Source organism: Dermacentor variabilis, chromosome 3 (assembly GCF_050947875.1).
Source record: "Dermacentor variabilis isolate Ectoservices chromosome 3, ASM5094787v1, whole genome shotgun sequence".
NCBI classification, from domain to species: domain Eukaryota; kingdom Metazoa; phylum Arthropoda; class Arachnida; order Ixodida; family Ixodidae; genus Dermacentor; species Dermacentor variabilis.
Window position 1 is genome coordinate 115,178,711 of NC_134570.1, and position 23,441 is coordinate 115,202,151.

Here is a 23,441-nt window from a genome sequence, read left to right on the forward strand (position 1 = left end):
CCGACGTCTACTCATACTCAGCCGTATTCACCCCCGTTCATACGTCCACTCACAGTCTTTGCCAATCACCAAGGTATCTATACCTATCGTCTGTGAAATGAATGTAAAGCCAGTATAAAACAGTATACTCGTATGCCTATCCCATGCATCTCGCCTTCTTCTGTTGACGTGGCGCACCATTGTCCTCGTCTAATCCTCGTGCCTCCCTGTGCGCCACCTCGTTGAGGTTACGCGGGGCTCCCTCCACTGTCCCCATGTGCACCGGGAGCCAAGTAACTGTATGCGAAGTGATATTTCTACCCTGCAGCAGTCTGTTAGCCGGTTCCGCAACAAGTCCTCTAGAGAAGGCTTTAATCGCAGATCGCGAGTCACTAAACACCAAAACTCTTCTTGAATCAATTAGTGCTAGAGCAATAGCCACCTGTTCGGCAACCCCCGGATCTTTGGTATAAATGGAAGCAGCATTTCTAACGCTCCCTTTGCCATCTACCACCACCACCGAATAAGCATTTTTACCATTAATCCATGCGGCGTCAACAAAAGCAGACTCCTCCTGATCCTTTGCCTCACGCAACAAAGCCCTAGCTCTCGCGACCCGCCTCCCTACATTGTGCACGGGGTTCACATTCCGCGGAAACGGACGAACCATGATATTTGCCCTAAGGTTCACGTTCAACTCGTGCAGGGGCGCCTTATCGTGCGACACAGCCACCGATTCTTCAATTGACTGTAAAATATACCTACCCGCTGGTGTACCTAGCAACCGCTCCCTCTGTGCAGTACGCTGAGCCTCGGCAATTTCATCTAAAGTATTATGCAAACCGAGTCGTAACAACATATCGTTTGACGTAGTCATAGGCAGACCAAGCGCAGCCTTGACGGCTTTTCTTATTAATGCTTCCAATTTCTTTTTCTCCCCCCTATTCCAATTTAGCATAGCTGCCACATACGAGAAATGACACATAATAAATGCGTGAACTAAGCGCATCGCACCTTCTTCTCCTAAACCCCTATGCCTATTAGAGATCCTTCTTATAAGTCTTATGGCCTCCTCCGTCTTCTTGGTGATACGCTGAATGGTTCTAATGTTCGATTCGTTCGCTTCAAGCACAAAACGCAGGACCCTGGTTGCTTCAACTTTGGGTATCACCGACCCTCCCTTAGTATGAATTCTAATGCAAGGCTCAACTTCCGGTACCCAACCCTTCGGCCTACGACCTAGCTTCTTAGATTTTAAGATCAACAACTGCGACTTTTTAGTGGAACACTTGAGCCCCATGAGACCCAGATACTCCTCTGCAAGCGTTACCACCTTCTGCAGCCTAGCCTCAACTCTCCATCACTACCACCGACACTCCATATAGTAATGTCATCCGCGTAGATAGAATAGCCAATATCCTGGACAGTGTCCAGTGTATTAGCCAACTTCGACATCGCCAGATTGAATAACATAGGCGAGAGTACGGATCCCTGCGGAGTACCTCAGCAACCCAATTTAAAGACTTCCGACTTTATCTCCCCAAGCTTGAGACATGTCCTTCTATCCACGAGGAAAGCCTTGACAAAATGGAAAAGCCGCTGCCCCATGTTCAAGTGCGATAGCGCCTGTAGAATGAAAGAATGTCGGATTTTATCGAAAGCTTTTTCCACATTAAGTCCAATTAGTGCCTTAGTATCCCTAGTCCGCCGGTCAAGGAGCTGATGCTTAATCCTGATCATAGCATCCTGAGACGAGAGGCCGGGCCGAAATCCTATCATCGAGTGCGGAAAGACCCCATTACCCTCAACGTAACGCGTTAGCCTATTTAAAATGACATGCTCAGCGACTTTCCCCAAACGCGATGTCAGGGAAATGGGTCTGAGATTTTCAAGCCCTATGGCCTTCCCCGGTTTGGGTATCAGAACAGTAGTTGCAAGTTTCCACTCTTCCGGGAAAGAGCCTTCCTTCCATCGGTAATTGATCTCCCGCGTAAGGAACTCAACTGACCCGTCGTCTAAATTTTATTCGTAATGCCATCCGGCCCTGATGCCGATCGACCATTAAGATTCTGCAGCGCCATCCTGATATCACTTTCAGTAAATTCCTCATCCATAGCTGCATTTTTGTCCCCACTATAGTCCAAAATCACGTCAGGTGTATTGTGCCAGGTCTCCAACGGAAGGTATCTCTCAGCCAAATCCTTCAGCAACTCCTGCTCCGTGGAGTCCCGACACGCCTGATGGACCAGCTTACCTATCACAGTCCTCTGATTAGATTTAGTGTTTGTCTCATCTAGTAAATGTCTGAGCAGACCCCAGGCGCCTCCCCTCTTAATGCGACCATCAATAGAATTGCATACTTCATCCCATTGCTGCTTGCACAGTACCCGACAATGGTCTTCAATTTCCTGATTAACCACTGCTATACGCTTTCCAAGCCTTCTATTCAATCTCTGACCCTTCCATCTCGCTAACATCGACTGCTTCGCTTCCAACAAATGCGCCAAGCGACTATCCATGTGTTCCGTGTCAATATCGGTCTGAACCTCTCTAGTGGACGCCTCAACGTCACTTTTAAGCTGACTAGTCCACTGTTCCAAGGTCAACTCATTTCCCTCATCTTCGATGCTCTGCGCTCTTCGTTTCCTAAATGCATCCCAGTCAACCATCCTGAATGTGCGCTCCTTTTTATTAGCCACTACCAAAGTAATCATGAGTATGTAATGATCGCTACCAAAATCTATATTAGAATTGGACCAGGACAAATCCACCACCCCCCGAACAAAAGTGAGATCATGTGTCGAATCTCTACATGTCGACGTGCCACATCTGGTGGGATATGAAGGGTCTGTAATCAGAGTTAAATTCAAGTCTAGTGCCTGCTGCCATAGTCTCTCCCCCTTAATAGTGCTATAAACATACTTCCACACATGATATGGTGCATTGAAGTCCCCTCCAATAAGCAACGGTGCATCCTTAGCCAGATTGGTTGCCTTGGTCAAGAGAGATTTGAAACTCTGCTTCGTGTCGCGGGGGCTACTGTACAGGTTAAGCAGGTAAACGCTCCTCTGACATGACCTTTGCCGACTTAAAATTACCTCCACCATAATATATTCAATCTTGCAATCCGCCATGTGAAGATCATGTCTAATATACGCCAACCTCCTATTAATGAGAGTAGCGAGTCCTCTGCCCTGTTCATTATCCTTAACCTCCGCTTTGAAATCCGTTAAGGTCACGTTAGACGTCAGTGTTTCCTGTAACATGATAACTTGAGGTTTCACACCATGCGTTCTAACAAACTGCTGCAGAGACGCCTTCTTATGATTGAACCCCCTACAATTCCACTGTCAAATACTAAATGAACTATTTAATAGAGCCATCTTGACCACGGAAATTTGGTGAACTAGTTTTGAGCTCAAGTCCACTCGGCGACTTACCCTGCTGGGCTAGCGGCCGAGTGCGAGTGCACTCCCGCTCCACAACAGGGACCACCGTCTCGTTTAGATATATTTCAATTTTGCCTAATCTCTGATCCGTGACATTTTCCCGTTCTTCTATCCGCTCCAGTCTACTAATGATCTGATTTACACTTTCTTGCAATGTCGCCATCATTGCTTTAAGCTCGGAACCGACTTTGCCCTGAATCCGCATGGTCGAGGATAGGGCCCTCTTTTTCGGAGCAGGCGTCTCCTCGTCCGCCATGGTCTCTTCTGCGACCTCCACAGACCTTGGTACCTCAACCGAGTCATCATGTTTCCTAGCCTGTCCTAAGCTACCGCTGTTACCGGAAGGCAAGCCGTTCCTAAGTTCAGCTGTCTCTTTGATAAGCCCGTCAATGGCTGCTTTTAAGGCATGATTCTCTCTCTCCAATTGCGCATTCCTATCCCTATCCCTATTACCATTCACATGCTCCTGGCGCTGCTCGCGCGCTTGGCCGGCGCTGATGCCGCCCTTGACCTTGTCAGCCCAGGTGGTCTGGCTTCCAGCTGCGCCGCCGTCTCCACCAGCTGCAGGAAAGCGCACCCGCGCCTCCCTAGAAACCGATCGGCTCCTGGTCGTTGGGGTCCCAGTCGATGCCCGCTGCCTCGACCTGGAGCGGCTCCTAGAGCGCGAGCGTCCCTTAGAGCGTTGGCGGGCGCTCACCAGCTGCACCATCTCGGCTGCCTCCTGTTCCGCCGTTAGCTCCGTCCTGGCTCTCTCCTGTCGTCGAACACGCACGACATAGGGAAGCTGCTATCGTTGTCTGCATTGTTTATCCGCGGTCAGGTGTCGTCCGCCACAAAGCTTGCAACAAGGCGCACAGTTGTGATCCTCTTCAGGGTTCCGAGCCCCACATCCTCGGCATTCAAAACCATCGGGAGCCGGGCAGACATCCGCCCGATGTCCAAGCTTGCCACACACATAACACACATTCAACTGCTTTCGATACAGGAAGCACCGGACCAGAGTTGGCCCATATCTGACGAAATTGGGCACTTTTAACCCGTCGAAAACAATGATGACTGATCCTGTGTTTTTTATTCGTTTGACCGCCATAGCCAGCGGGTTGCGATCGTTAACAATGTTCCGCTGAAGTGTCGCGGGGCCATCCATAACGTCTACATTGCGAATGACCCCCTTACACGTAGTGTGTGGGGCCGTCTCGTACGCACTGACTTCAAAATCCTTGTCTGCCACTCTGACTTGAGTCTCACATATCGTTTAGCGTTGCTCCTTTCTGACGTACTAGCCACCAAGATATTTTGCATAAAGTTGGGGCAAATAACATCTTCCCTAATCTGCTCAATACTGAGGCCTGCCGCTTCTACGATTGCCGTGCCCACCGCTGTAGAGCTAACTTTCTCCAAATTCAGCCCACCCCGTGGGCGAATGACTATTTTGATGTGTTCTTGTGGCATCGGTGGCATGCGCGACGCCTTCACAATGCGATTCTTGATTGCCGAGCCTCCGCGCCGTTCACCTGCGCCCCGTCGTTCAGGCATCTCGCTTGGCGAACCGCCATCACCCAATCCAGGCCTCGTCGTAGCTCTAGATTTTCGGCTGGACACTGTTCGCCATCCCAGGTCTTCAGTAAGGTCATCCGCCGGGAGCACTTCCACTTCAACGTGCATTGCTGCCATGCCGCGCTAGGTCAACCAGACGCTAGCTCTCGGCCAGCGTGGCGTGAGCACAAAAGTTCCAATAAAGTCCAAAAAAGGGGTGGCCCACCTCAAGGTCAGGTATCCTCTGACTCTTCTCGTCTTCACGGATCCGATGATATGAAGTTTGCACCACTAGATTATCAAAAAAGGCTCGAATGCTTCGAAAAAGACGGACCCATAAAAGCCCGCAAGCCTCCTTCGAACTTGCAATATTATCGTTCCTCCTGACATTTTACTTGAGCGTCTTATTGTTACAGCAAAGCTGTATGTGGCTAGCCGAGCGCGCGCGCGAAGCATTTTCTCTCCAGCTCCGAAATGAGTAGACCGCGCGTCCTACATACTCCTGAGGAACAGGCAGCTTTCGATCAGCAACGCCGTGAGCAGAACGGGGAACGAGCTCGTCAACGGTGTGCGCCGATGCTGCAGCGCGAGCGCAAGAACAGGCTCGTGCAGCCATGCACAAGCAGCAACTGCGCACCGTGGATCCGGCAGCTTAACAAGTCGCCGTGTAATGAACCGTCGGGATTAGCACAGTGATAAACACCGGCGGATAACGTTTCAGCTTTTCTGGTTAACGATCTGTACGGAGTGCTTGGTCGATGTCCAAATTTGCAATACAATATCTAGCTCCCTCGCTGGCGTTGACACTGACTCAACTGAAATTTTTTCATCTTAGCTGCACTCGTTTGCTCGGTTGTGCCGCCAGCGACAACGCTCGTCGCAGGAACCGGCGCCCAAAAGCTGCGCTTTAAAATGCACCAGGCAATTTAAGACAAGTATACATACGCCTGATCGACGTGGTTGCAGCTTTAAAAAGATGACTTACGGCGCATGAAAAGCCCACGCGATGGCACAAAAAATTCATGGGGCCGCAACATTCATATGGGGACGGATTACCAGTGAAGCTGTTAAGTCTGCATAGATGAGCTTAATGCATTATGAAGTCATTTTTTTCAAGCGTTTTATTTAGCTATGCGCAGGTATGCACCAGTAATACGGTTTGATCATGGAAACGTGACGGCATTTCGAACGTAAAGGCTTGTCCTCTTGTTTTTTTAGTGCTCGTCAGGGCGTCAGTGAATTAAGTCAGGTCCAGTCGCGTTCCTACTCACGCTCTGACTAACTTGGGAATGCTCATGTGCAGCCGGAGCTTCCACGTTCGAGCACGGACATACGCGATTGTACAATTGTACAGGTCATGCACATTTCTCCGTTTGAAAATCTGGTACCACTGCAACGACTGGTAGCGGCTGGCACCAAAAATGTAACACCTAATTTCGGTACGTACGATTGTCGGTCGCGGTGGGAACCGTGCGTTCATAGTTTTCTAGCGTTATGTGTCTCATAGAGGCAGCATAGGCGTATGTGCAGCGCGAGTCCTACGGGACTTTAATAATGAAAACACTGTTGAACTCGTATGGGTCCCTGCCCATTCGGGGAATCAAGGGAATGAGGAGGCGCACTGGGTAGCCCGAGGTCTAATCAACCGGGAGATGTGCCCCTCAGACTCGGATCCCATGGATGAGGTACCGACGACATACCAGGAAATAACAAACTATTACAAGCAAAAAAGGCGAATTTACCCGCCTCCAAACGCAAGCCTCACGCGAGCGCAAGCCTCGATCCTGCGTTGAATCCAAACTAAATCGTTCCCCAACCCACATTGGCTATCCGTAATTACCAACGGGCAATGGAACCCAATATGTCAAAATTGCACAAATCAAACATTGGCTACCCAAAATCACATTCTTTGGGGGTGCGAGGGCTTACCCCCTCCCAGGTCGCTCCTGCCAGCTCCCTCACAACAGACGTGGGAAGAGCTGCTCAGAACGCCGGAAGAAAAAGTACAAAAAGCCCTCGTTGCCTGGGCCGAAAGGGTCGCTCCTCGTGAGGGGCCATTCTAGGACTCGGGCCTGCCAGGTCATAACTGAGCAGAGTGTCAATAAAGTTGTTACCACCACCCACCTAGCGTTATGTGTTTGATTGGGAACAAAACTAATTAAGGAGGCAGAAACAGTTCTTTGAGCGCGACCATACTAGGAGCTGTGCAAGGAGCTGGCTAGGAGCTACTCTGCCCGCTGCTCCTTCCGAACGAGCGGTCACACACCACTACCGCATGTCCCTGCGGATAACTAGTTTTCATGATCAGTTAAGGAGGGGGCTTTTCTAAGTGATTAATTAAAATGAATATAGTTTATGCCTATAATGGTTACCATTATGGTGGCTTTAAAAAAATTACACGCAGGTGGGGGTGGGGGCGCTTTCAAAGATACCACTGTCTCGGCGAATATATTGGTTACTAAAGAAAGTGGCGATGAGTATATCAATATGGCTCCTTTTAGCAGCATTATTTTCAGGCTGCATAGTTGAATGCATTCAGATGCTGACCGTCGCTTCAGCGCGTAGTTGCACCGTGCATCATGTCACGGAGGTATCTTGAAAAGCGATCGACTGACAAAATACATCAGTGTATTTCGACACAGGCTGCTAAACTGTCACAATGTAGATGTCACAATGTAGATGGCACAATGTGCGCGTGTACGCGCGCATTGCTCAATTACTTACGTGTCACCTTGTCATTCCGCGTACCTTATGACAACATGCAATTATGTTTCATTCATTTATTTTTCAGCTTTTTCTAATATTCTGTTTTATGTAAAAGGCTACTTATCAAATTTGTAAGTTCTCTATATGTCACTCCCCGCTGCAATGCTGTAAAGCCTTGAAGGTACAATAAATAAATAAATAAATAAATAAATGAATGTGTGGTCAGTTAGAATGAACGAATCTATTAGGCATTTCCTAATAAATCACTTGCTTTTTCTTTGGCGTTAGTAGCGCCTATACTATGTTACTACAGGCACAGCATGCATTATATATATATATATATATATATATATATATATATAACACGGTGCCTTAAAGGCTCAAATCACTTGTAAGGAAAGGAAGAAGACCAAAGATTGCGCACCTAAACACAATATATATTCCTAAATCAAGATTCACTAAAGAGAAGCGCGAACACAAACAGTAACGCCGTGAATTCGTGACGCTTAAGATTTGGCGTTACGCCATGAAATAAACTTCAATAAAAATTGAAAACTAACAAAACAGAGTCATTCAAAGCGGACGAATGAAATGTTGCACGGGAGTAGACGGCATTAAGCAATATTGCGCCCCAATATGCGCCGCATCTCACTCGGTCCACCGTCCAGCGTGCAATTGTCTCGCGCCACTGGCCAACCGAACCTCGAGTGTCCGGCGCCACGCTGCGCGAGCGAGGGGCGCCTACGGTTGCTCTTCCTCGTCGGCACCTGACATTTCCTCTTTCTCCTGAGCAGCAGCTTCGTCGGGCGAAACGGCAGGCGTTTCAGCGCTCAGCATGCCGGACTTGCCCTCAGCTTCGCCCGACACAACCGCTTCCACAGCGCCACGTTTAGCCCTGGCCTCGGGCTTAGCTCTAGGCTCTGCCCTTGCTTGTGGCTTGGCCGGAGGCTTAGCACGAGCTTTGTCCTTTGGCTTGGCGGTGTTCGTAGCGGACGATCGGCGCTCGTCTTTCTGCTGGTGCCCTTTGTGTTCGCCTCGCAGTGCCTTGGGGCCTTCGTGCTCTGCCCTGGTCATCTGCTGCAGCGCGCTGGGGGGCTCGAGCGCGTGCATAATGTCGGACGCCCTGCGGGTGGTCACGTGCGCCTGGCCTCGCAGCAGGATTACCTCGAGGCTGACGCATCGCGTGTCCGGCAGTAGCTTGAAGGCGGTCATGCCGCCCGCGAACGTGACGGCGCCGGACAAGAAGACCAGCAGCGCCAGCGACGCGGTCGTGGTGCCCACGATGCTGAACATGCTCAGGATGGCAAGCGCCGAGGCCCAATGGAAAGCGCACACGCTTCCGAACTCGAACCCGCTGTTGCGTAGCGGTGCCAGTTCGACGGCGAGAGCCCAGGACGCCGGACCGAGACCGAGAGAGAAACCGATGGTGAAGATGACCTGCGATGGGTACGGTCGCACGCTTGCTTGAATTCAAGCAACAAGCATCTTTTGAGCTATGCACACATTTCAACAGGCCATACCGAAGCCATCAACAAACGTAGGAACGAGTAATACGAAGGGGCATGCATGTGGGGCCACCTGGAGCGAAAGAAGCAATGTATGCAGCTGTGAAAGCCATACAGAGTGCAAAATATTTCAGTTTTTCTCTTGGCGAGCCTGGAAATTTTGTTTGTAACAGTCACAATGGCATAAAAACAATAAGTTACGAACAGCAACATGCACCAGTTCTTCATAGATACTTCTTTGAAGAAGTTGACAGTCACTTTAACATGCGCTAAAGAGGATGAAGGCGACAGCCTGCGCGTTCACGAGACATTCATTTAATTGACATCATCATTCGAACGCGTTCTTACTTCCTACTGTTTTCTAGCACCAAAGGTCGTGGGTTTGAGTGGCTTAAGTAAGTTAATCTTAAGTAACGGTGCCATAACTATATTCGCCTTAATTAACACCGAAGGTCGTGTGTTCAACTCTCACCATAGGTCGACTGCTCGACTCCCACTAAAGGTTGTGGGACCGAGTGCCTTAACCCCAGCTTATTTACCTGCACCTTAATTCAGTTCACCTTAATTAGCGCCAAAGGTCGTGAGTTCGACTCCCATCGAAGGTAATGCGTTAGAGTGCCTTCAATTAGTACACATTAAATAAATGTGCCTGAATTAACTTCGCCTTCATAAAAAGCAAATATCGTGGATTCGACCATCAGTGGTGGCACCATCAATTTTGGTGCCATTGAATTTTGGTCCCACTGAAGGTCGTGGGTTCGACTGGTTGAATTACCTGTGTGTTTAACCAACTTTGCATTTCTTTTGGCATCATGAGCGGCATATGAGTCAGCTGTGGCGGAAGACAACGACGAATGCGCGAGCAGTGGCACGATCGCGTGTCTGCGCGAGGCGAGCACACATGACTTTCTGTGACGCACGCCGCACTGTCCACACCATCGGGGGTATGAGTCACTTAAGGCTTTCGCCTTAAAAATGAAATGGCTCATAGCCACGTAAGGCAGTGGCTACAAGTGCTCAGCAAAGTGAAGCGAACAGTGAATACACTCATTGAAATGACCCATTAGGCACACAGAACCGCACACGTTTCAATAGAGAAGAAGCTCAAAACAAGCATCCGAACAATCAAGCCAACATTGTATACCTCCTTGAGCAAATGTAGTGGCGGTTTTGCAAGAGCTTCGCTAAAGTCACCTTAATTCAGTTTTCAGCATTAATTCGAGCGTTTGATTGCCTTAACTCTATCCTAATTAACTGTGGCTAATTAACGTCACCTGATTTAACATAAATGGTGGTGGGTGCTAGTGCCGTAATAAACTATAATAATTAAACCTGCCTTATGTTCCATAACGAACATGATACGGTTATCAACGACTGTTTATGGATGATAAGGGATCATACTGGTCGGATCAACTTCCATAACATCGATAATGACAACGGGCTTCGTGGAGATGAGTAAGTGGCACAATGCTTACGCATTCTTAGACAACTAGCACAGGAATTTCTGCGTGAATGCTTTCCATTCGGTGCTGAGTAATTCCGATGGTTTCTTGTCTCTTCCGATGGTTCGGTCTCTTCTTATGCAGTGTCGAGGTGCGACCCCTGCAACTCCACAGGCGGCGCTCATGATTCCAGTGGTGGTGGGTGCGTATCTCCGCTATCGGTCCACTTTCCTATATATGGCACACGCCTTCCCATGTCGCCGATGAGCGTGGCGGCCTGCACGACGATTGTATGAGGACGACTCACTAACGATGGAAGAATGGCGTCGATGGAACAACAAACAAGGCATGACCAGAGCGAGAGGAAGGTTCTGATGTGATTACGATGGCACATGACGACAGCCTGACCACCACGTCATGGCAATACGACCGAGTGTTTGACGACGATTGCGTGGCGACGATGATATGATGACAACCGGATGACGAAGCTGCAACGACGATGATCGCAGTACCACAACGGCATGACGACAACCATGCTGTGACAGCGGATGCATGGCAGCGACTGTATGACGACACTGCGACAGGAGAATGGCGTGACAACTGTGGCATATACATGATTGAATGACACCAGTACAAGAACGATAGAATGACGAAGAAGAAATCACGTCAAAGAAACGACGATGATATGCAGACAATGGGTTGACGTGTCCGAAGGGATGGCGATGAAAAAAAAAACAGCGTGACGATGACAGCATGATGAAAATGGCATGCAGTTACTGATGTGACAACGATGGTAAAACGACGACGTGACGACGATGGCATGGCGACGGTGGTATCACGAAGTTAAAGTGAAGATAAATGAACGACCGTGACGACATCCTGATGTCTGCATGATAATGAATGGATGACGACAAATGTATGACGACGACACAGTGACAATGCTGGATTGATAAGTGTGTGAGGACAATGGGATGAAGACGAGGACATGTCGTCGACTGTATCACGAAGACTGTGTGACGACGACGGCGTGAACAAGACAGCATGACGTTGCTCGGATGGCGAAGCTAGAGTGCCGACGCCAGAGCGACCACGACAGCATCACAGCAATGATGCAATGAATGCATGGCGACTGTATGATGTCGAAATATGAAACTCGAACAACTACGATGCGACGTGCACGGCTGCTTCGCGTCTACTGTCGCGTACCTATTCGTCCATGTAAAGCACATGTTGAGCCACTCGGTCGGCGTATAGAGGACGTGACGACAATGACATGATGGTAGTCGGATCAAGAAGATCGAATGGCGATGGTGGACACACACACACACGCGCGCACACACACACACACACACACACACACACACACACACACACACACACACACACACACACACACACACACACACACACACACACACACACACACACACACACACACACACACACACACACACACACACACACACACACACACACACGCACACACAGAGAGAGAGAGAGATAGGCTGAAAATGCCTGAAGTAGCAAAGAATGCTAATCGGAATAAAACGACTTCTTCGTTCGAATCTAACTGGATAGGAGCTCCCGAATAAGCATCGCTCTCAAATGTCTAGTTTTTGTGTCCAAATCTTTCTTACGACTACATAAACGAAGCCGAACAAATTATTTTACCAAATTATGGCTTTTGACCCACTTTTCCCGTACTATATATTATAATGTGGACGATTTTGGCAAAATCGCAACGACTTTCGCAGACACTCGAAGGTGGCACAGCGCAGGTGTGAATCAATATGGTGCCTACAGATACCATGCTCCCATCCTGAAAGCTGTGCTTGGTATCGAGGTACTCTGATGATGATCGTAGGAGAACACCGTCTAGTGGCTTTAGAGGGAACCATGACCAAAATGTGCTCACTAGAAGCGCCCTCGTGGGCGCGCCCATGGAGCACCCTTATGGACGTCAACACCGACGACCATTGAGAAACGAGCTAAGCAAAGCTTATGCTTTAAAACAAAGCCTTACCTACTACCGCCGTCACCACCATGGGATTTGAAACCGTGCTTTTTTTCACTGTATATTTGGAAACTCAACGTCATAAGCAATGAGCCAAAAGTCAACATCTGCTCTTGCTTATTTGTGCGGAGGTTTGTGCATCAGGCAGAATTTCATAGTGATGACGTGTTCGCGTGCACACTTTTGGATGCTATAGCGGACAGCGTTTTGCACATGGCAAAGAAGCTCTACATTTGAGAAGTTGGCGGTATCACCTATTAAAGCGCCTGCTGCTATGCGGAACTATGGTCTTTTTTTTTGCTTCGGTCGTATAGCTTACCTTGCAGACTACGGTGATGCGAGCGGCGAGGTAGGTGTCAAGCGCCCGTTCATCATGCGAGACGCCGAAGTAAACGCCGCCCAAGGCCATCACGCTCCCGGTGCTCACGACCACGGACACCACCAGGGGTTTCACTCGGCCCACCGCGTCGAGCAGATGAGCAGCTACTGCGGTCGTCACAAACTGCAACCGAGGCCAAACGCAAGTGTCAAGAACAATCTTGAGCACCGCTACATTACCAAGGGCGCTATAGCGTAAAATTATTCCAAACTTTTCTATTCCAATTCTGCTATCAGCCCCCACGATTGGTCAAAAACTTTTTTCGACCACGCCCACTTCACCTGTCTGTCACACGACGTCACGAAAACCGCGATACCTCTCCATCTGATATGATGTGTACACACTAATTATGCGTGAGTTGACAGAAAAAGAAAAACAGTTATTTCTGATTCGACCCCTTTTCGCCATTAGCCCTTGGCTATTGGTAAAAAGTTTTCGGGCTGCATCCACTTCACCTGCCTTTCACGCGACGTCACAAAACCGCACAAACTCACCGCGTCAAAGTGACGTGTACGCGATAAAGATGCAATAATATGTCGAACAAAACTGAATTTTTTTCAGAATAGCCGCAGGCTATTCCGTTGCAAAAGGAATAAAAGATTGCTGCCGCCGATCGCTGAGACGCTGGCTACTCGCACCTGCCGGAGAGCATGGGTGTATTTGCGTATCATAAAACTTCTTGCGTGGCCGTGTAAAGTTTTCGAGGCCTTTCGGCACGTTTACCACCTCATTCTGCCAACTCTTCTTTGCTGAGGGTCACTTTAGCGTCATTCTTAAGCTTCCGTTGCATGCCGCCGTGATTTTCGACCAGCCACCACAAGCCAAGTAAGGGAAAGCCGACAAATCGCACACGCCGGCACCACCGTCTTCTTCCGGTTGTCGATTTTCAGTGCACTGGCTCTGCCCCAGTGAATCCCTCTCCACTTGAGTGTTCTCCTCGCCTCTTGTCAGCCAATTAGATACGACAAGCCGCTCAGTTTAGGCAACGTTATTCGTTTTTCAAGCAAACAAAAGTGACCTCCTATGAGCGAGGAGAGCGTTTGATTGGTCTGTTCAGACAACCCTGCAGGTGACCGCCCGGTGCTTGCGTCGGTGGTTACGGAACTTTGACGTCAGGAGATTGGAATAGAAACATATAGGAATAGTTTTACGTTATAGGGCCCCAAGTCAAAGTCACTAAAATGGCTTTCGATCCTACTGAAATAATGTAGATATTTAACGACATTTTTACAATGGAAAAACAAAAACGAAAGCCGGAAGTTAACAGAAAAATTAAAGTCTATCGGAAACGTGTGTGTCAAATTAGACTTTGCTATTAGTTCTTGCTGTGCGCTTTGTGTGTTGCTTATACGAAATACGGATTCACTTATATGCTTGCGTACACGCTTACAATTCGCGTTCGGAGCAGTTCTGCAGCATGTTCTCTTTTCCTGGCTTTATAGATGCCCGCCAGCTTCGCAAAAAACAATTTCACTACCCTTGCGGGAGCCTTGATTCAGGCTCTCTGAGATGTGCTTTCAACGAAAGATTTCGGCATGTTGACTGCATGAGAATAAGATATGAGCTTTTGTTTCGGGTTTCACCACTGAAGTACAGTTTTAATTTATCGCATTTGACAATTTTAAGCTTCATGAGTAAGTGCTGACGCTGTTTTATAATTCAATGAGATTCATGTTAAATAATACTACGGGGAAATTTGTCGGCAGTGTTTATGCCTGCCTCCAATGGAGTGCTTTATCCAGCATGGGATTGATGGGAATTACAGGGATTTGTCTCAGCTGCGTCCCTACTTAAAATACTCATATGGACCACGATTTTGTTGCAGCGATGCCGTTGCCAATGCTATTTCTTTTCGCGTTCCTTTTTTTCCGTTTCGTCAGTAGTAAAGGACGATGCTCCGCTAGCGTTATCAATTGATCAGCCGGCCGTGAACGGTAGATAATAGTGGCATAGCATTGTGAAGGAAGGCATCGCTACAAAATCTCGGCCCTGTTTACTTCGTCTCTGATATTAAATTACTGTAGGCATTTAAAGTTTGCCCTGCAATTTCTACATTTCTGTTGACAAATACAAATACACTTTCAGGCTTCTAAAGTACTACAAACGCATAAACGCATGTCGTGTGTCACCGTGCAGCAGCCATTCAAATCTAGCGACGCGCATAGCCAAAGGGTCGACTTATTTACACCGCAACTTTATAGGCATGCGCGACCAGCACTTAGTGTAGCTGAAACACACACACACAAAAAAAAACGTTGAAAGAAGCTGCACTTTCCTTTCTGAATGAGGCAACGTTAAAGGATAAAAGTTTATGTCCTACCCCATTCTTCCGATGTTGGCTAATCAAATCAAGACTTCAGCATCAGATTTTCTATAGCAGTGCCTAACATATAACAGTGCCTAGCTTTGTCGTTAAGGCCAAAGCCGTTAGCATCATTGTGGCCCGCATGCACGTTTCGTTCTTTGAGGAGGCGCCCGAAAGCGAGGGCTGCTGTCTCGTCGCGCATTTAGTTTCGCAAAGGCGTAGTGACGTCATTTTTTTTCATACATCGTGACCTTTCCACTGTTCTGCGAAAGTACTAAGCATTGTGTCACCAGCATGAAACAACTAAGCTTGTCGCTTGGGAACATGCTCTACAACTTTGTGAAATAAAACCAATGCCCTAAACTAAGGGTTTGATTAGTTCACCCTAAATAACGAGCCAACTGACCGTACTAGAAGTTTTATGAATCACGAAAGGTGACTGCAAACCATTTCACCGTGGTCAGATCTGCATTGTTATTTTGAACACAGTCTTGTGGGAAAAAATGAAAAAAATGGAAAATGGAAAAATGGCTAAATAATATTTCACCTCCCCCCCCATCACCGCTCCACCTCCGCTTGATTGCGCGGTTTCTACCCTGGGATATTTCGCGGATGTTCAATGACAAATGAAAGCCACCATAAAGCTTATTCATTATTTATTAATATAATCGCTCATCACACTTCTCAATTGTAATGCGCTCGGCTGTTTTGCAATGTGGATTTTCTTCTTAGCTCAAAAGCTACCTAGCTGATACTATAATATGAAAAAAATAACGATATTATAGGCTTCATTTTTTTATGAAACGAAATTTCCAAGGTAGTTATTGTTGCACGGGCCTAATGTGTCGGTTGCTCAGCACAAAGGCACTTAAAAAGGTTAATTTCTCTGTATATAGAAACAACCTTAGAAAAAAAGCTTGGGTAGGCGGTAGGCATGAACAACCTAGGATGCTGACATACATGAATAATTTGTCTAAAGACAGCGCTTACACATCCTGTTTTCACCTATTTAAAACAAATGTTGCATGGGTTCTTTTGACAAACGCCGAATAATCGGAGCACAGTAAATAGATGCGCACTGCCCTTCTCGACAAATGGCAAAAGAAAGCACTGAAGTAGCTCACTGGACGCAGAACTGAAAGCTATGCACTAGATTTACAAACTGTGCGCCTATATGTTAGTACTAAGATCGTTCAGTCATTAGCGGTAGAATAAAAGATAAAGAAGTATCCGGTAGATTAAAAGAATTCGTAACATTATACTGGTCCAACCTCCTTTACTGCAGTTAAGAAAAACGTAGAATTTATGCTATATAAATAATCTGACTTGAGATGTCAAGCTAAATAACTCTAAGCATAGAAGCGGGATTCAATGAACGAGCTTCAGCGGTTAAAATGCACGTTTGATGACACACGTGGTGGATGTAGCGCGCCGGCATAGGCACGTTTACTAAAGCAAGGGGAAACCCAAAATTTTACGACTTTCAGAAGAATTTCGCCGACAGTATTTATATATAACTGCGCCAATAATTTTCACTCTCAGTGGACAACATACTAGACGCGGACGTGCCAGGCTTAGGAATGTTGAAAAGTGCCCTCCTACAATTAAAAGGAAAGTCCGAGATTTCTTGCGTCTGGGTTTCATTCGTTTCGTATAATATTCTCCACTTCATACACAACCGACAACGCTGCGGAAGCTTACGCATGTTGTGCGGTCGTATCTCGCACTGAAGTTGATATTAATTTGCGCTTGTTTCTACGGAACAGCTATTGTAGGCCAGTACCTGCAAGCATGACAGCACGATGAATGTGTCGTGCGACGCGTATCCAAAGCCCGCGTGAAGGGGGCCGCAGGCAAAGAGCAGGATTGCGTTGACGCCGGAGAACTGCTGCACCAACATCACCAGCACGGCCAGCATGTAGTGCATGAGGGGCGTTGGCGTTTTCACGTAGATCGCCTCGATCTCCTGCGAACGCGGGGATGCCGCATTATAATAAGACAGCGGGGTGCAGGATTAAAAAATTAAAATAATGCAGAAACAAGAAATTCTTGTAATGTATGGAAAAAAATGTATTTTTAGGCCATTTAGATTTCAGAACCAAAGTGTTATGCTTCGTGGTCGCCGCAGAAACTGAAGCGTGGTGCGTGCCAGAGGAAAGTCCAAAATAGCCACAACCAGGCAATGTCCCGAAATGTCCAAGAAACAACGTACATGAGATATTTTTTCCCAGGATTAAATCCGTTGTTTCCACAGCATTTATCACGGCAGAGTCGGTGGAACGTCGTGTTTTAGAGATTCCTATGAACCGACGGTATACATTTGAGTTTCATGCGTGATTCAGGGTTTTATTGCAGAGAGATTAAAATTTTGGGATTTTCTTGAGCCATAATCACGACCTGATTATGAGGCACGCCGTATTGTGGTATTCTCGATTGATTTTGACTACCAGGGGTTCTTTAACGTGCACCTAGTTTCCGGTACAAGAGCGTTCTTGCATCCCCCCCCCTCCCCCAAAACTAAACGCGGTTGCCACGGCCTGGAGTCGACCCCGCGATCTCGTGTTTAGTCACGCGACGCCATAGCCAGTGAAACACCGCGGTGGGTGACGCCGAAAACATGTGCGCTCACTGGCACGATTTCGTTGAAGTCAGTGCTGTAGACGCCGGTTTTCTGTGTCCTGACTCGGCGATACGCCACGAAAGGACGGCAAACCCAGGACAGTGAGCAATGAGAGCGATGCAACCTTATTATTACTAATTTCTAATGCACATTAAAGACATTACCTCTATGCCGTTGCCTTTGGCATAGAGGCAATCTATCACACTGGTGGCGGGAACCTTACCTAACGTGTTTTGCTTCTCCATCTTTACCATCCGCCTATATATTTACCTGCATGTACCTGTCTATGCAAAACTTCCCGCGTCCTTTCGTTAAACGATTTTCCGTTTCCTGACTCTGGCAATCTTTCGTTGAGCTCTGAATGGGACTCTGTTCTGTCAGAACAATATACGCGTCATTGTTCGAGGGTGGTGTGCAAGCACTTGCCTCGTACTCGGCGTTCGCCTCGAGGGTGTTGCCTCGAAGGATCCTCAGCGCCTTATGCGCGTCCTCGTGCTGCGCGTTCTCGTACAGCCAGCGAGGTGACTCGACGGCCTTCCAGAGCAGCAGGAGCGCCATCGCCGGCGGCATCGCGCACCACAGGGCCAGCTGTGACCAGTTGGCGAACTTGCCCAAGGCATACATGATGAGCACTCCCGCAGCCACGCCCGTTTGGTAGGCGCCGCACTGCGGGGTTATGAAGAAGGCAGGCAGGGCCTTGCGGTTTCGCAGCCTTCACAATGTGCGTTCATATATAGTAAGTCACGCGCTTGCGATTCTACAGAGCAAATTTGAACAGAATAGCGAGCACAAAAAAAAAGAAATATATATGCGGATCCCACGCATTGTGGGCACCGGGTGTGCGCGAAGCGTTCGTGAGCCAGCAAGGGAAAATGGCGCAATACGACCAGAGATGCGCTGCAGAATTTAGTGATGAGGTTCTTCTTGGAACTTCAGGGACGAGTTCGTGGCGGGTTCTCTTCAGTTGCAAAGAAGATTTTCGCGCTCGATGTCCGTCGCGTGTGTTCTAGGCATTAGAAAGTCAGTTCGTTGACTGAGCATGCGGATTGGATAGACAAACGATTAGCTCAATGGGCGAGAACAATCACGAGAACCGAAGCGGATCAATTTCTTTAGTGCCTTAACAACAGGAAGTATATACATTCACTGAAGCCAAGAAAATGATAGGAGAGGTCAGTGAGGGGTCCTTACTTGAAGTGTAGAGTTATTACCGAACAGGAAAATAAAATTGGGCTAATATACTACCTGCGCGGTTAGAAGCCGAACCCGTGAACAGATGACACTCGCGCAAATGCTTTCGGAAGTGGCCCAACCCACAACTGCTGCGTCAAGTGTCCCAGCAGCTGCTCACCGTCTTTCCGCGGTCTTTGGCGGGGGACGCCTCGGCGGTGTAGGCGGGAACGACGAGCGACACGATGCCGGTGCACAGTCCTCCGAGCACCCTGGCCGTGAGCAGGTGGATGGAGTCGGCAGAGGCAGCGGCCATGACCAACCACGAGGCCAGCGAGCCGAGGCAGCCCACCGCCAGCATCCTGCGCCGACCGAGCGAGTGTACCGCGTAGCAGGCGCATAGCGATCCGAACACGGCGCCCAGCAGGAGAAGCGAGTCGAACCTGAGTGAGGGATGAAGTTTAGTGACGTGAACAGTTAATAGGGCGGCTGTCCGCAGGAGCTCGTAGCCGACCCGCTACCCCACCGTCGGGGGAAAATGACTGCAGAGTTGCGGGAAAGAGACGAGATGAATGCGGCATGACGACATGACGATGCAGTACTGACTGGCAGTGTATGCTAGTGATCAGTGGAATGTACAAAGGAACACACCGTGCGCTTTTGTTAGCAGACCATTTGCCAACTTATGTGGCGTCAATGTGCGCGTACGTGAAGTGGCCCTACACAGTATACTCGTAAGGCAGCTGAGTCCTTTACACATACTTTACTATGGCAACCGCTATCAGCAGCCCGAGCACTTCACATAGAGGCGCGTGGTACGCAGGTTATCCAATACGAATTTGCTCGTTTTTACCCTTGTGAGACCTGACGTCCACTTGTGTAGGCATCTGTTAAATGTTTTTTTTTTTTTTTACAAAACGAACGACGTGTCACGAACGCTCGTTCATACTGCTGTTTGGCGATTTGCGCTGCCACCTGGCTGTGTTTGGACAAAACAGGGCGTAACTGAAAAGTCTCACATCATTCTGAAATGAATGCTTGGAGCATGAACACGTTTCGCAGCAGATACTCTACGTGATTATGCCCATTACTTTCGGCACGTGAGTTGCGGACTAACTAATCGCATTGCAAGGTGTTCTTGATGAAAATGTGGTAAATGGCAACAGTTTCTTTGGTAGACGACGATACTCTATCAATTATTTTTGCTGAAGAGTAAACATCTGCGCGCACAACGGTATAGGACGCTGCAGTAGTGCTTCTGAACAGGATTTTAGTGCAGATGGCTTTAATTATGGCGCGTATTGCAGAGTGGCTGCTCAATTTGCCGAATGAGGTGCCCAAGGACAGAAATAAAGATGACGGTGGAAACGTCGTAAGAAACAAGAAAAATCCATACACAAGTACGCAAGCCCGAAAGTTGAAAGCAGTAAATTTTTTCTTCGGAATGACGATATCCAGAACGCTGCGCGATGCCGTAAGGTTGGCTGGTCCAAGAACATTCGACACCGGTACACATCTTGTGAAGTGCATCGCTGCATTCAGGCTGATCGCAGTTGTTTTCCCGAAATTTCACTCCACGTAAGCCCGATAATTTATTAGCTAAAAATCTTTTTTCGATCGAAAGTAACAAACGAGGATGCAAATTGCATGAAACTGACAAGGAAGTTAATGGGTGCACAGTACTAACATCCAGTTTGTTTCCTGTGCACCTACTTCAGAGTACCAGTATCCATGTGTATGGACATTCGGTTCTGTTAAATTACAAAGAAGAAATATTGCTCCATAATTGGGCTACCTAAAACCCTCTCATGAATTTGGAAACCTGAAATGCTTATTAGTACTTCAGGGTTTTCTCGGGAAGCCGGAGGTCACATAACAGCAACTGCCGGCTCAGGAACTTCAAATATTTCTGCGACTGTCTTTGCGACAGCTAAGAATCTGCGTGGGGCGAGAGTTGCTCTATACAGAGACGCCTTTGATTGTTGGTAATCTTTCGCTGAATATTCCGAATATACTCCAACTAATCTATGGTCGGGCAAGTTGGATGACCATAAGGTGCTTGTCCTTGTTCGCTCATTGTACCAGATGCTGCGTAAACATTAAGCGTCTAGTGCACGTGAGCGTTACGGCTAAACCGCTGGCTCATTCGTGCGCAAATTTCTAACAAATGCTGTTTCGCGATAGATGCAGCTTGATTCCACGCTTTCGGACATTATTTTCTTGAGTCGTTCATTGTAAGTCAGAAACATAAGCGCAGGCTGCGGCGACGCCAGAAAAAAAAAAGAAAGATTTGCAGTTTGTGGGGACAGAACAGAAAATGCGGAGTACCTTATTTTGTTGTTTTATCACCAATAATACAGCTACCACAGTAAAGTATGAAACTTCAGAACGAAAGTATTTTAGCATAGTTTAGTTATTGATTACTACCCTATTGCAAAGAAATCATGTGCCGATTTGGTACAACGAAAGAATGCTACATGTCATATAGGCGACATTACGTTTCTCAGTGACAAACTGATCTGGGAAGACATATATAAGCATAGGTTATTGCAATCACTTTATGTTTCTTCGCTATTTGCTAAAAATTTATTTCCCTTTACTGGGTACCTTGAGCATTAATACCGAATGCACGCGAAGTCCGGAAATATGGAAAGTAGTGAACGTTCACACTTATTACAAACTAGAGCCACCTGAGGCATAACATACCTACAATAACTAAATTAAACAGTACGTTTAAAGAGAAAACACTAATATGCCCATCGATGGCGCTGTTTTACATACCATTCTATTACGTGTACTTATTTGCAAGCATTGTTGTTTAGTGCAGTTGCTGTTTTTAGTTGTAGTTGATGTCTGGTAACCTTGTTGCATAAGGGCAAAGAATGTTGTAATTTGCTGAGTGAACTTATTTGGCGATATTCATTTCTCACGTATGACATGTATTCATGCCTATAATCGAGTGATATGTAGCGTATTAGTTCCTGCTGTAGTGTTGCGAACAATTATGTATTCTTTTCTTTTGTTTTCTTTTTTCCCTCAACATGTGTTGCTGTTGCCTCCGTGAAGGCGAAAATTGTCATCCGCCCTGCTGTAGCTCGAAACTACAAAAGAAAGCCATACCGAATTCTCAGAACAGAAACTTTCCAGTTGAAGAAAAAGTCGTCTTGATGCTTTATTTTTATATTTAGCACATACCCAGAGCGAAAAAGACGGCATTACATTTGAAGGAGAGGGGGGAGGGGTAGTTGAAACGCTGAGGTTACATCTCAAGATGGCAGCGACAAAAACGCATATGCGTAATGCATTTTGGAACTGTATGTTCCGTAAACTAAGGCGCTTTTAAGTAGGAAACTTCTTCGCTGCTTTATGCGTTCGCTGAGTGGTAGTGATACTTCTATTCAGCATCCGCTATTCTCCTGCAGCAGCGTAATTCGGAAGAGTCCCCATCTGTGTCAGTCTCTCCCCCGATGATCCGACATATTCGAACAGAAACGAATATTCGACAACTTCTAACAGTTAATTCTAGATTCAAACACAAATCTAATATCATGGGAGGGCTATTCAATTCGCACTTGGACTATCGAACATTCGCACTGTCTTTAATTAAGACTTTTTCTCACGTTCTCACTTTTTTTTTCTTTTTTGAGCGGCGCATACATAAGCCGCGCCTTACCAGAAGATTTCCTTGTCGCTGATGTGGAAGTACTCCGTCGCATTGTCCGTGGTGCGCCTGAGACTGCGGGCAGCCGGCAGCGAGTAGCCCACGGAAGCGCCCACGCTCAGCGAACCGGCCCACGAGGCAGCGAACGAGGCGAGCCGCTTGGCGTCCGAGGACCCACGGCTCTGCTGCCCCGTCGGCAACTGTCCGGCCCGCGTGCGCGACTCGAACCAACGCCACGTTGTCTCCGGGATGCGGTTCGTCGCGAGAGCGTGGGCTGGCGCCGAAGCTGCGGCCCGTCTGTCGGAACCGGTGGTGAAGGCCGCCGACGTGGCACGCGTGTCGGTCGCCGCCCCGACCGTCGTCCACAGGCTCGTGGTCGGATAGGCTGCCGCACTCGTGGACTGTTGCGACGAGGGAGCGGCACTCGCGGAGAGGTGCGATGCGAAAGCCGTCCGCGTCATCTCTCTCGGCGTGTTCTTCTTCTTCTTCTTCTTCTTTGCGTGAAGCTCTTTGCGCGAGCCAGTGAAGCACGTTCGCCGTGGCACGAATTGATTGATTGACTGAAAACTTTAATATTCCACCAAGCTGGGGTGCCCGCCTTTTAACCTACACGTAGGTAGGGGGGGAGGAGATGACGAAGCAGTCCCCTCGCGTTGAGGACGGTGTGTCTTCACG

General features: G+C 47.9%; 2 protein-coding genes across 2 annotated transcripts; both read right to left on the reverse strand.

Moving 5' to 3' along the window:
* Positions 1 to 8,376: 8,376 nt before the first annotated feature.
* LOC142574116 (facilitated trehalose transporter Tret1-like) lies at positions 8,377 to 17,269 on the reverse strand. The gene is made up of 3 exons (XM_075683274.1): positions 17,099 to 17,269; positions 12,951 to 13,133; positions 8,377 to 9,107 (listed from the first exon to the last, which is right to left on the reverse strand). Exons 1-3 carry the CDS (start codon positions 17,240 to 17,242, stop codon positions 8,412 to 8,414), a joined length of 1,023 nt encoding a protein of 340 aa, XP_075539389.1. The 5' UTR covers positions 17,243 to 17,269; the 3' UTR covers positions 8,377 to 8,411.
* Positions 17,270 to 17,575: 306 nt separating this feature from the next.
* Positions 17,576 to 23,227, reverse strand: LOC142574694 (solute carrier family 2, facilitated glucose transporter member 8-like). The gene is made up of 4 exons (XM_075683725.1): positions 22,779 to 23,227; positions 19,287 to 19,548; positions 18,362 to 18,601; positions 17,576 to 17,614 (listed from the first exon to the last, which is right to left on the reverse strand). Exons 1-4 carry the CDS (start codon positions 23,225 to 23,227, stop codon positions 17,576 to 17,578), a joined length of 990 nt encoding a protein of 329 aa, XP_075539840.1.
* Positions 23,228 to 23,441: the final 214 nt, after the last annotated feature.

What these genes read in the sequence shown, in the direction of transcription:
- LOC142574116 (XM_075683274.1), bottom strand. Translation starts at nt 17,242, where the DNA reads ATGCACTACATGCTGGCCGTGCTGGTGATGTTGGTGCAGCAGTTCTCC. An exon ending in TCGTGCTGTCATGCTTGCAG is followed by an intron (nt 13,134 to 17,098) that starts GTACTGGCCTAC and finishes CCTCGGTTGCAG; the next exon opens with TTTGTGACGACCGCAGTAGC. An exon ending in GCATCACCGTAGTCTGCAAG is followed by an intron (nt 9,108 to 12,950) that starts GTAAGCTATACG and finishes TACCCATCGCAG; the next exon opens with GTCATCTTCACCATCGGTTT.
- LOC142574694 (XM_075683725.1), bottom strand. Translation starts at nt 23,227, where the DNA reads ATGACGCGGACGGCTTTCGCATCGCACCTCTCCGCGAGTGCCGCTCCC. An exon ending in CCAAAGACCGCGGAAAGACG is followed by an intron (nt 18,602 to 19,286) that starts GTGAGCAGCTGC and finishes ATAACCCCGCAG; the next exon opens with TGCGGCGCCTACCAAACGGG. An exon ending in AGGCGAACGCCGAGTACGAG is followed by an intron (nt 17,615 to 18,361) that starts GCAAGTGCTTGC and finishes GTCGGTTCATAG; the next exon opens with GAATCTCTAAAACACGACGT.